Source organism: Sorex fumeus, unplaced genomic scaffold (genome assembly GCF_029834395.1).
Source record: "Sorex fumeus unplaced genomic scaffold, SorFum_2.1 ptg000075l, whole genome shotgun sequence".
In the NCBI taxonomy this organism is placed as follows: domain Eukaryota; kingdom Metazoa; phylum Chordata; class Mammalia; order Eulipotyphla; family Soricidae; genus Sorex; species Sorex fumeus.
This window is the reverse complement of record NW_026606132.1, coordinates 2,618,784-2,634,714: the sequence shown is the minus strand read 5'-3', so window position 1 is coordinate 2,634,714 and position 15,931 is coordinate 2,618,784. Positions and strand designations below refer to the sequence as shown.

The following is a 15,931-nucleotide window of genomic DNA, read 5'->3' as shown; positions in this document are numbered from 1 at the left end:
GTTTAACCAGAGATGGTTGTGCGCAAGGCAAGCACCTTACCCCCTTGCACTCTTTCCTGCCACATAATAGTAAATTGGATTTGCTCTTTTTTTTCTGCTCTGCACAGTTCACTGTGAGAAAAATCCCTTTAAAATATGTTCAATGACTGACTTTACTCTGTTGCGTTGTCTGTATCTAGATGCTTCCAGTTTTAAATAGGATAGGGTTATTTCTTTTTATAGCTCGTGTTTAAAACGGAAGCATTATATACTATTAGCTAATTTCATTTTATGTTTTTTTCTTGCAGGTTTCTGAAAAGTGCCTTTTCTGAAAACTCTGCTGCTTGGATTCCACTCTAGAGCTGTCTCTCTATAAACCCCTCTCCCTACCACCCCTCACCCCCCTCCTTCACCACCTCCCCTCCCGCCAAATCTGGTGTGCTTGTAGTTTGCTCTCAGCAACTTACCCATTCCTTTTTTCTTTGATTCTCAGTTTTCAAAGTCATTTTCCCTCCTCCTGATTTTGTAGTGCAAACAAAAAAATTTTTTTTTAAAAATTGTAGCATCCATCCCAATTTTAACCTTTAAAGGTAAGAAATTGGGAGAAGAACTTTTCTCCTCTTGAACTGAGACCATTCCACAAATTGACGGGCAGCCAGCAGCATATGCTTTTTGCAGAAATAATTGAAAACATCAACTGGAGAGCACAGAATCCTTTTGAAAGTCTGCCAATTATTTGAAGTAATTTCAGCAGAGGAACAAAATAAAACACTCAATATCTTAACCTTTACAGTTGCCTTCTTAGGAGTTGGTCTCTAATTTGATTTTTAGTCATTCTGATACAGTTTTTATTTTATGATTGGTTTTTTGTTTGACTAGACGGAATTTGACTTTAATGAAAACCTAAGTGCTAACAAAGAATCATTTCACCAAGGCAACCTATTATCTCTTCACATTTAGCTTGAATTCATTTTTAATCTTTTAACAACAGCAGTAATATTGTCCTAAAGAGGGTGCACTTGATTTTCATTTTGTATTCAATATGACGTCTGTCAATGTTTCCCTGGTTCGTGATACCAAGTGGCTGACGTTAGAAGTCTGTAGAGAATATCAGAGAGGAACTTGCTCTCGGGCTGATGCAGACTGCAAGTTTGCCCATCCACCAGGAGATTGCCATGTGGAAAATGGTCGTGTGGTGGCTTGTTTTGATTCTTTGAAGGTGAGTCTCATCTAAATGCATTGAATGTTTAAGTTGGTGACTTCTTTTTTTTTTTTTAAATCTGTGCTCTGAAGTTAGTCAAGTTAATAATAGCATGAAAGTGTTGAGTGTTGTTTCTTCTTTTTGATTTTGATTTCTCAAAATTTTGGTTTTGAGTTCTCAAAAACTATAGGATGTTGATTTTAATTTATAGAAGTAGACCTCCTTGAAGAACAAGATAGCTAGACCCTAGGAAATAATTTTTAGGAGTTTTATTTCATTGGAGGAAGAGGTTGCAACTTTGCCATGCTTTACTTCTTTGTATATGATTGAGTGATTATAATCCTTTACTACCTAAGGGAATGCTTTACTGAATTAGGGTTTATTTGTATGTTATTGAAATGTAGTTAGTAAGGACAAGTTGGCTTTCAGGAGATAAAGTCAGGCTGAGGACAAAAATCTCATTGTCCTGGAGGAAAATTAATGGCATTTTGAAGTTTCTTAAGGATTATTTTGAACCTTTAGCTCAAACACAGTGCTATAAAACTAAACGTACTTAATTTTCTATTTGAACAACTGAATAATTTCAGAATTTTGAATGCATTTTATAAGTCCTATTATGAATGTCATCAAACCAGAATATTATATACCAAAATAAAAACAAAATATGGGCCACATGAGATGCATGAAGAGAGTAGAACATATATATTATTGTGGACCAAGAGAATGCACTGATTTTCATGTCTTTTCCATGAAAATTGCACTTAGATAAAGATAAATATGTACAAATTGAAGTGTAGTAATAAAAGTGCTAATAGACTTCTGGTTTATTTAATAAGTTACTATCATGAACTGGACATTTTTTAAATATGTCAGAGAATTAAGCTTAATAAGAACATCTTCAGTATCTAGACATTGTTTTATCTTCATCAGCAGCTGTTTTGCTAATATTTTCATTTATGGCTGCATTAGTCAATAGATACAAATTCTTTGTTGTGATTTTCATTTTGTTAATTGAGATATCACAATTTACAGCAGTATGAATATTTGTTTTTAACGTACAACCATTTCATAAGGAAGCACTGTCATGTAGTATACTATTTAAGCAGCAACTTTACTTATGTTGTAGTTAAAAGTTTTTGTTGCAGACAATTCCAGTTCAAGAAAGAAAACTTGTTAACATAAAGATAGAGGTAATTTTGACCACTGAAAATGTCTGAGTACTTGCTCTTCTTAAGAACAAGTACTGGCACTAAAGGGCTAATTCTGTTTGCTTCATGTCACTTAATTCAGGTTTAATCTTCAGTGACTTTTTGTGCATTTTTACATCTGCTCGTGGCCATTGCAGTGCCCTGAAACAGTAAAGAGCTGTGGGAAAGGTGGGGAGAAGGGTATCTTTCATCCAGTTCCTATAGATGCCTTTCACCCAGAGTGCTGCATACTTTACCTATGTTGTTTTAGGATATCTGGAGTATAGACTCTCGCTCACTGCTTTAGTTCATCGTGGCTATTTAATCTGATAAAACATTTCTAACAGATGCGTAATTCCTCTCTACCTACTTTCCACAATTAGTGTAGAGATTTTAGTGAAAAGGCATAAATAGAAATGCATGTACTATAATAAAAGCACACACCACACAATTTGTTTAATGCAGTGTGACTTCAATAAATGTCAAAATTCAAAACAATAAAGAGAGAAAATAGGGAGAAAAAAAGTGAAGTTAAAGAAAAGATTTTCCTGTAAATGTGTCTTTTAGAAGATCTAAAAAGTAGTTTTATTGTATTAGGGATTATTAATTAAAACTACAAACTCATGTTCTATATGGGCATGCCTGTACCTGTTCACCACGAACGTGATAATCGTCGTTGAAGCTAAGTGTTACTAATTTTATGACTTAGTCTTTGATACAGAATACCTTACAAGCTTTGTAAATTCCATGTTTATATGCACCTAGTAGAAAAGGTGTGATCTTCTTAATCATTAATGTATTTCAGCTACCTTCTGTCATTTAAAAGCAAGAGTGTCATAAAGGAAACATTTTGAGGAAAAAAGAATATGGAAGGGGATTAATAAATGCAGACTGCACTACTACTTTAAAGCTTGTAAAATGTTTAATGCAGAGACTACATAGATAGTGGCTAATGAGGCACTCAATTATTTAAATACACTGACTACTCACTGCTTCCAGTGTTTGAAATATAATTTTGCATTACGTTAAGATCTTGATGACCAGTCACACAAGATAAAGATGATTTACATAATTCTTACATTCTCAAAATTTAATGAAATTTAATATTTTAAATATACAAAGCATTTCAAATAATTCATCATATGGATGCGAATTAATTATTTGAAATGCTTTCTCTACATCACTGTCCCCACAGAAAGCTTTGTAGTTCTCTTCTTTGATATACTTTCATACACAGGCTGCACATGAAAGTTTTACTACGTTGAAGGTAATTTACCTACGTGTGTTGTGCTACTATCATATCTATAATATAACAGATAAGTTACTAAAATAGTTATTGCGGCAGTTGTTACTCCTAGTGATTTGGTATAATTGAAACACCTTTGAAATGCGTCTGTGTGCTGTTTCCTCTCCCGTGAGTGGTTAAATAAATGAAGCAATAATTTGATGTTTGGGACTGCTGCTTTTGTTTTTGTGTCTTTTGTTTTCATAAAGCTTCCATTAGCAGTAGGTACTTTACCAGATGATGTTTTTTTGCTTTCATAATAGGTACAATAGATACACTGTCTTATATTCTTTTTAAATGAGGGAATGTTATGAAAATAAGGAGGGCAAGTGTGATAACTAATTGTGCTGAAGTACTGTACCCATCACTCCATGAATTCTGAGTGTTCAGTGATGAAGGTCACAGGATCTTCAGGTAGAGATGTAGATAGTATAGGCCATAGATCATTCCCAGTTATAAAAAAGAATCTCAAGTAATATGATTCTGCAAAGAATCATTTGCAGCTGTTTTGTGACTTCATTGCCTTGTTTCCTTAGCACAATTTGGCAGTTTATTTTGGAATATCTCACCCAAGTATTACTTATTTGCCATTGATCTACGTTGGCATCTGTAGTCAGTGCTATTTAGATTTAAAAAGTAACTCCTAAAGTGCCAATACAGAATCTATGTGATTGTATCTGTAGCCAAGGTTATATTGTCTATATTTGAAGCAGTGTGCTAGTCACCTGTTATCCAGGATAGAGATGAATGCTGCCATTATTTCATTATGAAAAATCAACACCCATCACATGTGCTCACTCCACTGTTCACTTTAGGCAGTTTTGTTAATAAAAAGCCTGACAAAGGCCTTAGGAGCAAGTACAGTTAGGTGAAAATCATTACTGGTTCACATAATGTTTCTGAAAACTGGGCGTGGGTGAAGAACACTAATAAAATAATTCCTATTCTCCCAACATTATATATCATCACAAGTATAATGATATTTTGACAAGTGAGCCATATTATATAGGCATATGGATATGAATATATAGCCATTGATTATTGTACTGAGTCACAAGTCGATTCTGTGGTGGTACTACTAATTATGGCAGTTCTCACTAGTTAAAAGTTTGATTAGTTTTGACTGAATATTTACCTCATTCTATTTGCTAAGGGAAAAGTTACCAGGAACATCAGGCTCTTAGCAACATAATCCCAAAGGTCATTTGGTTATGCAAGATTTAGAGCCATTTATGAGCTTGATCAGAGAGGTTTGCTTATGCTATAAAGAGAAGTAAGCAGCACCTGTCACAGTGAGAGAGGAAGCACAGAACATTTTACTTGAGGATCTTTTGTTGCTGTACTACTTATCTTTAAAACTGTCAGTATAAGTGAGTGCTGTTTTGAACATTTCAACCTCCCCCCCGAAAGATGTTAAATTATGATTTACATCTCCCCAACAAATACATATTGATTGTTTAGTCTCATAAGTAAGCCTTTTAGGCTTACAGAAATTAAAAAATAGTTCTTGGATACCATCTTCATCCAACTTCCTGTAGTGTCAACAACTTAACATGCCATTCATCCAACAGTTATCAAAATAAGAAAATTAATTCAGTATAATACCCTTAGCTAAAGTGGAGGGGTTCTTTGAATTTTATTACATTTCTCCCTAATTTCCATGCTCTATTTCAGGATCCAACCTTGGTTCCCACATGGCATTTACTTGAATACTTCCTTAATTTCTTCCAACCTCCCACAATCTTTTCATATCTTTCTTGATTTGGACATTCTGGTTAACTGTTGAATTTTGTAGGATGCCTTTCAGTTTGTGTGAGAGCCACCAGTAGGAGCTGGATATCCAATAGAGCTTACATAAAGTGGGTGCATTTATTGCTCATTATGTTAACTGGAGTCACTTGAATAGGATGATTTTTCCCCCTTTGTGGAAGTTGATACATAACTTCTTGACTTATTCATCATTTTCCACAACATGCTATTGATTTTTAGAGACATTCCAATACGTACTATCATATAGGAACCAAACAGGAATAAATGTCCATCTTAGAAGTTTGGGTAATGAACTTAGAAGCTTGGGTAATGGTGGATTAATCAAGAAGTGATGAGAGGGGGAAATGGATCAGAGAATGGCAGGGAAAGCAGCACCATCAGACCACTACAGAGACAGAACAGCGAAGAATGGGAAGCCACATAGGTCTTGTGATGTCTGTGTCTTTCCCCTCACGTACTGTGTAGTGGTCCCTGTGCAGGTATCAGTGCCCCTGACCACCTGTAATTTAGCTTCCAATGTCAGGAAATGGATTTTCTGCCTCTGTTTCCTGATAAGTGATATTCCCTCAGATTGTAAGCTTTCGCTTCTCAATGAATGGAATGGAAAATGCCAAAGAAAAACTAAAAATCACAAAAATAAAAATAACATGTAATAAAATGTAAGTAAAATATAATAAAATGTCATCTCCACTGCGCGAAAACCAAGGCTAAAACCTTGACTCATCTCCTGCCATTCACAAATGTCACTTCCTCTCCCCTCTTGCTCATCCTAGAGAGCCAATTTATATCTCTATTCATCTCACCAGTCAACTTTATGTTCTTCCCAGATTATTAAAAAAAACTCTAGATATTCTGATCTCATTCATATAAATATTTCCATATATATGTACACACCCCACTTACTGTGACTATCTTTATACAGAAAATAAAACATAGCCTTTCAAGAAAAATAATAGAAACAAAGACAAAAACCTAAACCTATAATTTTTATTTCCTAGTGAAACTTTTGGTTTACATCCTTTCAAAATTAATGCTTGTTTTTTTGGAAGGGGGAGAGGGGCCCAGGCAGTCGTGCTCAGGGTTTACTTCTGGGTCTGCACTCAGGGTCACTCCATGGCAGGGTTGGGGGACCTTCGGGGATACCAGAGATTGAACACATGTTGGCCATATTCAAGGCAAACACCCTTCCCACTGGGCTATAGCTCTGGCCTCTCAAAATTTCTTTTAATCCTAGCTGTTTGTTTTGAGAAAAGGTTTCATTTATTCCATGCAATTTCAAATGTTTTTCTTCTTTGCAAAAGAACAGTTTTAGAAACGTTTTCTTTTAAGAGATACTATCTTTCAAATGGGCTTGGAGAGGTTGGCCAATGATGGTTCGATTCTTCCCTCCCTCTTGGAGAGCCCAGCAAGCTACCGAGAGTATCCCACCCGCATGGCAAAGCCTGGAAAGCTCCCCGTGGCGTATTTGACTCACAATGGAGACGTTACTGGTGCCCGCTCGAGCAAATCGATGAACAACGGGAGGACAGTGCTACAGTGCTACTGTCTTTCATGCAGATAATATGCAGATATCAGTTTATGTCAACAATTCGGTAATTATATTAAAAATCCCTACCTTCTATTCACTGTTTACTATATTCTAGAAACTTTGGACAAGCCACTCTGGTTCTTAAAACAAACGATTAAGCTTTAGCATTGAATGAGCCAGCTTTCATTAACTGTGTGCCTTGGCTAAGTACCCAGGCTCCATGTCACAAAGATGCCTCATGTGTGAATAGAAGGCCCCTACTAACACCTTCCTCTGGAGTCACTGCCGTACAAATGAGAGCACTTGGAACAGAGCCTGTTCACCATTAGCACTTAAGATACGTCTTTTCACCAAGTAAATTCTGGATGCCCTGAAAAAATAAAATGAAGCTGTGAGAGCATTAAAATAAAACTCAGTTGAACATTTTGATAATCCCAGGGTGGGGAAGGCTATATTGAGCATACTATCAGAAGAAGCCATAAAAATAATTAATACAATTGACTGTATTAAAAACAATTATTTCCAAATGGCAGGGAAACAATCAAGTTAAAAGACAAACAGTGATTTGGGGGAGAAATAGTGACATATATGACAGATGAAAGTCTGTTATTTTAACAAAGTACATATGCCAGACACAGTAACAACAAAGTCTCCAATGGAGACGTTACTGGGCCCGCTCGAGCAAATCGACGATCAACGGGAGGGCCTTTACCTTTACACTAAGCTTAATGTGTGAAAAAAACAAAAACATTCAAAGATATTTTCTTATAAAAATAGACAAAGGACATAAACAGAGCAAGATAGTCTGATGTGCTCAGTCTACCCATGGGGATGTTTTGATGACCCCTATTAATAGCTGCTCTAATGGAGGGTGTATTTCAGCTGTTCCCATCAAAATGTGCTCTTCTTACCCTTTCTCTCCTTAAAGTCCATTTAAGTTCTTTGTTGTTTATGTTTTCTTTTATTATTGTTAGTTTTTTAATGTGCTACTTCTAATTAAAAAGGAAAGCCTTTTCAATCAGGCCAGCCTGAGAGATAAAACCAAAATTGCCTTCAGAACACTGTAGCATTGTAGCTACATCGATTTGCTCGAGCGGGCCCAGTGACGTCTCCAGTGTGAGATTTGTTGTTACTGTGTTTGGCATATAGAATACATCATGGGTAGCTTGCCAGGCTTTACTGTGCGGGCGAGATACTCTTGATAGCTTGCTGGGCTCTCGGAGAGGGGCAGAGGAATAAAACCCGGGCCGGCCAGGCCGGCCATGTGCAAGGCAAACACCCTACGCGCTGTGCTATTGCTCCAGCCTTCAGAACACATTTTGTTTTATTTTGGGAGGTTTAGGTCCATGACCGGAGGTACTCAGGGCTTACTCCTGGCACTGTGCTCAGGGATCACCCCTGGAGGGCTTGGGGATCATATGGAGTGCCTGAGATGTAACTTGGGTTGGCTATGTGGAAGGCAAGCACCCTACCTGCCGTATTATTGTTCTGGCCCCCATAAGGGCCATTTTATAACTTTCTAAAATTTTTATTGAGAGTCTGTGGTCTACAGTACTATTTACAGTGGTTTCTTATGCACATAAATCCAACATCACATCCATCACCAGTGTACCCACCTTCCTCTCCCAATACCCTTCCATCTCGTCCCCTCAACTTAATAGTGTGAATCAATTCTCCCATTATGTTGCTTTGATATAATATCATTAAAATCCCTAAGAGAGAAGCTAAGAATTTTGTTGATAGAGAAATAATATGGGGTTAAGACATTTGCCTTGTATGTGATCAGCACTGGTCAAGAGTGGCTCCAAGAACCTTCAGGTATGGCCTCCCACCAATAAAAGAGAGAATTGTCTTCCAAATACCTTTCTTTTCCCCCTCCACTGAATACCACTCAATATTGGTAGACAAATGATAGGTGGATGAATGGTTGGTGCAGTTCATTTTTTTGGTTAGTGTTAAGATTGATTTGGAATACTATATAATTTCATGAACATAACCGCATGCCTTTTTCAAACATAAGTCACCACACCATTGCCCACTTCAGGATTACCAATATTCATCAACCACAGTTCATTGGACCCTTTCCTTCCCTGACTCATTTTATTTATTTCATTAACTAATAGCACTGTAGCACTGTCCTCCCGTTGTTCGTCGATTTGCTCGAGCAGGCACCAGTAACGTCTCCATCGTGAGACTAGTTGTTACTAAAACAGCAACAACTATATGTAAAATATAAAATATGCCACAGGGAGCTGGCCAGGCTCTCCAAGAGGGACGAAAGAATCGAACCCGGGTCGGCTGTGTGCAAGGCAAACGCCCTACCCACTGTGCTATCACTCCAGCCCCATTCACTAATAAGTACTTATTAAGCCCTCATTGTATGCCAAGTATAGTTCTAGATACAGGTATATAAAATTGAAGTAGAAATAATCCCTGCCTTTATGAACAGTTTGGGCAAAGGAGGAGTAGGCAGAATGGAAGCAAATATTTAGATTGAGAGGAAAAGCAATAGTGAACAGCCAGGTATTCTGTATTAGATTCTAGGAAGGCCTCTGTAGTGAGGGGATAATTGAAGAAAGGCACGAGGGCGGTGAGGGAGTGAGATGTGAGAATTTCTGAAACTATTTCAGATAAAGGAAATAGTAACAGCAAAGGTCGTAAAGCAGGAGTGGGTCTGGTGTGTTTAAAAAAATCAGGGTTTCCACCAGGAGGGCTGGACATTCCATACATTATTCTTTTCATATTTTTATGTGACTATTTTTTACCTTAGCTTTGCTTCTTATTAAGGGATTGTTTTCTTTTACCTTTTTAAATTTTATTTTTGAATGGCTCATATATTTAAATTAAAATGTTTTTAAAAATTTGCCACCAATTTCTGAATAAATAACGTGATGTAATAGACAAAAGTTGTTCCCACATACACATAAATTACAAAAGTAGCTTATGTAATACATATATTTTCACATTAAGATATCATGTATTTCAGATATAAAAATAAATTTCAGATATAAAAAGGAAAGATTTGCTAGTACCTGCTATAATATAGATGAGCATGCTAAGTGAAAAAGAACTAACTCAGAAAGATTTTATTTTGTATTAGATACTCAAGAGTTCACAGATTCAAGAACAGAATACATTAGTGGATACTGGGGACATTGGGGGAAAGGAGAGGATAGGAAGGGTATACTACACTGTAACTGATCATGGGTACAGGGCTTCTTTTTGTTGTGATAAAAATATTCAGGAAATAGTGGTTATGATTGAACAGTTTTATGTATATACTAAAAACCACTGATGTGTACAGTTTAAAAGGTGAATTTTATCATGTATGAACTATACCCCAATAAAAAATAAGTATCACATAAGTGAAGTTTCCCTTTCATCTCTTCTTGCCAGGCAACCTCCCAAACAATATATTTTATATTCTGTTTTCTGTAGATCACTTTGCGTATAAAGCAAATATGTACACTCCACTCTCCTTTTTTAAACAAAAATAGTAGCATACTCTTCTTGCCTTTTGTTAAGATAAAATACTGTCTAAGGAAAGGTTATACCACACTGATCTTAAGAAGAAACCTGGAGATACTGTGTTTTCGTTCAAGATAAACAACTTCACACAAGTACTTAGCTCTAGTTAGCAAATCTATTAAACACATACATACGTGCTTTATTTGGGTGTTAAAGTTTTAAAAATAATGTGACTAGAAAATAGAACCACTAATTTTCTCACTATCAAAGTTAAAAATAGAAACGGGAAGGAAGCAGTTATGACTTGTGATATGGATTATATGTAAGTATAAACTTGTCTTTATTTTAATATATATTCAGATAAGTACATAAATAGGTATAAGTTTTATCTATGTATTAATTTGTCCATATCTTTGTATCCTAAATGTGTAATTGGAGTCCTAGAGATAATGACTGTCCAATGGTAATAAGCACAATTGGCATCCAGATCTTGGTTTCTAATACTACCCTCCAGTATGAAGAACAAAGTTCCTTTGGTATGATAACTGATGCTGAACTGAGGGAGGGAAAAATACAAGATAAGCCTGTAATGTCTTGTGGTGTCAGAAAGTAAGGAAATACTTATAAAAGGCGGGGGCCAGGCTGAAGGACCTCCCAGTGATGGATAAGTCATGGTAAAGAAAGGAAACGGGGGGAGGGGAACTGTTTCAGTCTGTGATGGAGGAACTGTTACAGATTGAAAACTCAAGAAACAGGGCAAATCAATGCGATATGGGATTCTGAATTGGATTCTGGAACAGAGAAAGGGATTTTGGGGAGGACGTTTGGAATTTGCTTGAAATGGCTCAAATAAGTTTAGTCACTGCCACTGTACTAGAGTCAATCTTATCAAAAAACTAGTGATTTTGATAAGTGTACTAAATATGGGATGTAAGTTGTTACAGGAATCCGAATAAAGAATATGTAGTGAGGAAATTTCTACTCCTTGCAAATTTTCTGTAAATCTAAAGTTATTTCAAAATCAAATATTTCGGAGAATTAGCTTTTTCTGTCTTACATATGTACTTCCTGTCTTTTAATGCTCTGAAAGATAGTGGGGTATTGTATCTGTTCATTTATTTTCTTTTTGAAAAAAAAATTGGAGGAATGGTAATGAGAAAATGCTAAAATCCAGGCAATGGCTGATCTTGCAAGTGACCACAACTAGCTGTATGAATTCCATAATAAAAAAGTTAAGATAGCATTCATCTCTGTTTCATGAGTTTCACAAGTATAGCTAATCAAGAATTTGGGCTGTAAAAGGAAGACTATTAAGGTTCATTTGTTGACATTTTCAGATGGCAAAATAGAGATCTAGCAAAGAAGAATCCACTTACTCAAGGTCACATAAACAGTCATCAAAAGTGAGTCAGGATTCTGCTATTTTTCCAATAATAGCTGTTTCCCTATGGAGTACAAGAAATGGTGAAAATACCCATCGAGTTTTTGTTTTCTCAAACCAAAAGCATGACAGTTACCAGATATTATATTGGGTGCACTGTATTTGTGGTTCTATTTGACATTTTACACTTCAAAAATGGAAAGAACCTAACTTTCCCTTTCCTCATCCCTCAGTTTTAGCTTTATGGTACTGCATTTTGATTAAGACTTTAAGCTTTATATTTGGTTCTTTGCAATCAATTGGGGTATTACGTTTTAGAACAGGTAGGGTGTTTAATATTTTAAAAATGTTATCTAACCTAATGCTACTAAAATTTGTTTAATCACTGAGAATCAGGGTGCTATGATGTCTCCACTCTCGTTCTCCGTTTTTTGTAAACTCTGAATTGATGATCTAGCTAGCCATAATTGGGTATAACTGATGGTGGATCCTGTACATTTTAATTTATGAAATTCTTGTGGTCTGACTCTTTTATATAGTCATTAGTACAGTGTGTTGGCCAGTTAGGGAGGAACTTGTCACAGATCAGCTGAAAATATTGCAGTAGCAGTTCATTCAGTCTCATTCTGGGTCAAATCGTGTCTTGTAAAACAACTTGGAATTTAACCCAACTCATTAAAAATGTTTTATGGGAGCATAACTCAAGATCATTTCTCTCTCTCCCCCTTGCTGTTAAGGTGGCAACTGGCCATCTGGTGAGAATTGTAACAAGGCCATGGATGTATTCCCTAACCACAGTTTGATTTACCATTAAGATTGACCCTATGCTGTAAGAACCCATTTTAATGTGAAAACTCTGAAATTCCAAAATTTGAGAATTGTCTTCTGTCTACCAAGTCTATAAAAGAAAGCCTTATACATTAGACAACTATCTATCTGATTCTACTTGATCACTAATTAGCTCTCTTTAATGTAACATACATGTATAAAATAATTACGAATACTGTCTTTTTCTCTAGTTCAATTTTTTTTGTGAAACGTGAATGCAGGGTATTTCTCTGCATGTAGAAATAGCAATCAGTCCTTCTAGGAACATGACTTTATTCATCACATATCATTTACTGATTATGCTTTTTACCCTTACAGCCTAGCTACCTCTTCAGACTGTCCCTGTTTTTCTCTCTTAGTTGACTGCTTGATTGTTGACCTATGGGGTTATATATTCCAGAGGAATCTTAGCTATTTGTTATTTCCTCATTATCTCCAAATAATCTTTTCATTTTCTCCTGCATTTCCTCCACTGTGTAATCAATCATTGTTTCTTAAATTTATGGGTTTTTTTTAGTTCCTTCTGACTCATATATTTGCAATCCTGCTGGAGTTTTCAATGTTTTTATTTCCATGCTTTCAATTTTCACTACAGGGTCCAGTTTTACTGCTAGATATAATTAGAGGTTTAGCTCATGTGTTTTCCTGCCTTTCTTTAGATTGTTTTCTTAAAAGTCAGTAAATGATTGCATTTGTTCTTCAGCCTTTTATTTTATCAACTACAGTGTTTGCATATAGTCATGTTGCTTATGGAGTTAAATTATTTTTCAGTGTTTTCTTATGAGGAGTTTGTATATATAATATTGCTTAGTGTCATGTCCAAACATGTCTATCTGTTATTTAGTGAAGCAGATATGACTGCAGAATCCATCTATTTTACCAATGTATCTTGGTCAAAGGTATATCCATGTATGCTTTCCATTTATTTGTTAGAAATTGGCATTTCCCTATTTTTTAAATGAAAAATTTTGTTCATCTACTGTAATTTAGTTTTAAAAAGTCTTTTGTTCTTATCCAGGTTTTTGTAGGTATAAAGTGGACAATGAAGGATTTTTTTCTACTCTGGAGAATTCCGTGTGCTCTCTTGAACTCATATTCCTCTCTTTCTGTCCTCTCACACTTCTTTAAGTAACTTTATTTCAGTAAAATGATTTTCTTTCACTAAAACAAAACAAAAAAGAAAGTGAACAAGGAAGGCATTTCTAAGTTTGAAAATGTGGTCTACAGTAATATAACTGTGTTAACTACAACAAACTCCTGAAGTCAGTTATATCCTATCTGGATAGGATAGGATTTTCCAGATAAAATGATTTACTGGATACCTATATCATAGTAAAGTTCTTTGGCACCAGAAAGGCAGAATATTTTTTCTCTGTGACTTTAAATTCCCATCTGGTATGCATCTATATACATAGAATAGACAGCATTACCACATATCAATGATCTACTCAGTTCCAAGTCTTTCTGAAGACTTAATTTAACTAATTTTATTTTTTATGAGTGTCCATAATGGTAGAATTTTATTTATTACTTTTTTCAGGAGCATTTACTGAGGCACCATGATTCAAACAAAGTTGTTCATAATAGGGTGGTTTCAGGGATATAACATTCCAAAATCAATCCCACCCCCGAACATTCAATGTTTAAGGGCACATTGTTGCTCAAAAATCTCTTTACATACTGTTTGTGAAACACAGTTAACTCTGAAGTAACCATAAGAGAATGTTTATTTTTCTTCAAGAACTTCCAACAAATACCTATTTCTGACATTTTTCTGTCACCAGTTATGTATATGCTTATCACATAAAATGTAGAATCTAGAATTTTTTCTTGCTAATTTTCCCTTTTCTGATTAGCCAGGAAAGCTTTCTATACAGAAGCAAATTCATTCATCACTCCCAATTAACTGGAAAGTTGAATAACCTGTCTGTTTCTGTTCTGATACTATTCCACCAAAGGTAGGCTTTGCTTTTTCAACAGCTTTATTTCACCATAATTGACATACAACATGGTACAAGATTAAAGCGAACAATATAATCATTTTCTACATGTGCATATTAGGCAATGATTACCACCAAAGGATAGTTAACACCTCTATCACTTAATATAATTACCCTTTTGAATAATCAGATCATTTAACACCAAGTCTGTTAGCAACTATTGAATCTGTAACACAGTATTAACTGTAGTACTATATTGTCAGAGCCCCAGGTTTTACCTATCTTGTAATTGGGAGTTTGGAACTTTGGACTAACATCTTCATATTTCCTTCATCCTCAGGTTTCTAATAATTGACATCTTTACTGTATTTTTACTATGAGTTTAACATTTTTCATATTTAGTGTATAAGTGAGACTCTATAGTATTTGTATCTTCACTCAGCATAAACTCTCAAGGTCCTTCCATATTGTTGCAAGTGATAGGAGATCCTTCTTTCTCATGGCTTAATTATATTTCATGGCTTAATTAAAAAGTCTTAAAAGCAGTCCTGATTGATGTTTCTTTCTAGGATGAACTACAGATGAAACTAGAAATATTTAAAATGAAACAAGGTATCAGCAAGTGTCATAAGCATAGAAAACACTGCCTTGTAATAACAGCACTAATAAGGGCTCCTTGTGTGGCCTTGAACAAGTCCCAGGAATCCTACTTCTGTTTCTCTTCAGACAAGAGCAGGCAGCAACACTCAATTTGTGGGATTACTGGTTGTGGTTTACTACAAGAATTTTATAAATGTCAAGGGTCATTTAATGCTGTGAGTTCTGTTAAATACATTATGCATTCTATATAAATTCAGATCCCCAAAGAAATGATTCACTCAACAAACATTTATTGAAACCTATTATTTGTTAGGCACAGTGCTCAGTGACTACAAAGACTACAAAGTTAGAGAAGATCTCATTTTTTCCTGACCCCTTGGCATGGATTTGCTTGTAGTGCGTGCTATAAACCAGGTACAAACTGGTGGCAAACAGACAGAGTTTAAAGGTAGAAGTAAGGCTAGGATTAAATGGAACTGAAGTGGTCAGAGATGTAGTACTGGGAGAGGCATTTGAGATATTCTTTGAAAGGGAGGCGGAGGAAATAACCTGAGCAAAGGCAGTGGGAAAACTATTATGTGTATTTGGGGAGTAGGGCTGTTAAGTCACCTTGCCTTAGCAAAATAAAAAAGTAAAGTATATTTGCAGATGAGTAGTCTTCAAAGTCTGCATGGGATTTGAATTTCCTTGTCTCCTGAAGAATCTGACATTTTTTAAGCAGAGAAATGACATCATCAGCCTACACAGGATGAATTAGTACAGCA

General features: G+C 35.6%; 1 protein-coding gene across 2 annotated transcripts in view; it reads left to right on the top strand.

Annotated features, from left to right (window-relative positions):
• Positions 1-484: 484 nt before the first annotated feature.
• The window catches only part of MBNL3 (muscleblind like splicing regulator 3), a 65,660-nt gene continuing 50,213 nt past the window's right edge, over positions 485-15,931 (top strand). For both annotated transcript variants that reach the window (XM_056130220.1, XM_056130219.1), the window contains exon 1: positions 485-1,198. In XM_056130220.1, the coding sequence (XP_055986195.1) occupies positions 1,022-1,198 (177 nt within the window). In that variant the 5' untranslated portion in view covers positions 485-1,021. The remainder of the gene's footprint in view (positions 1,199-15,931) is intronic.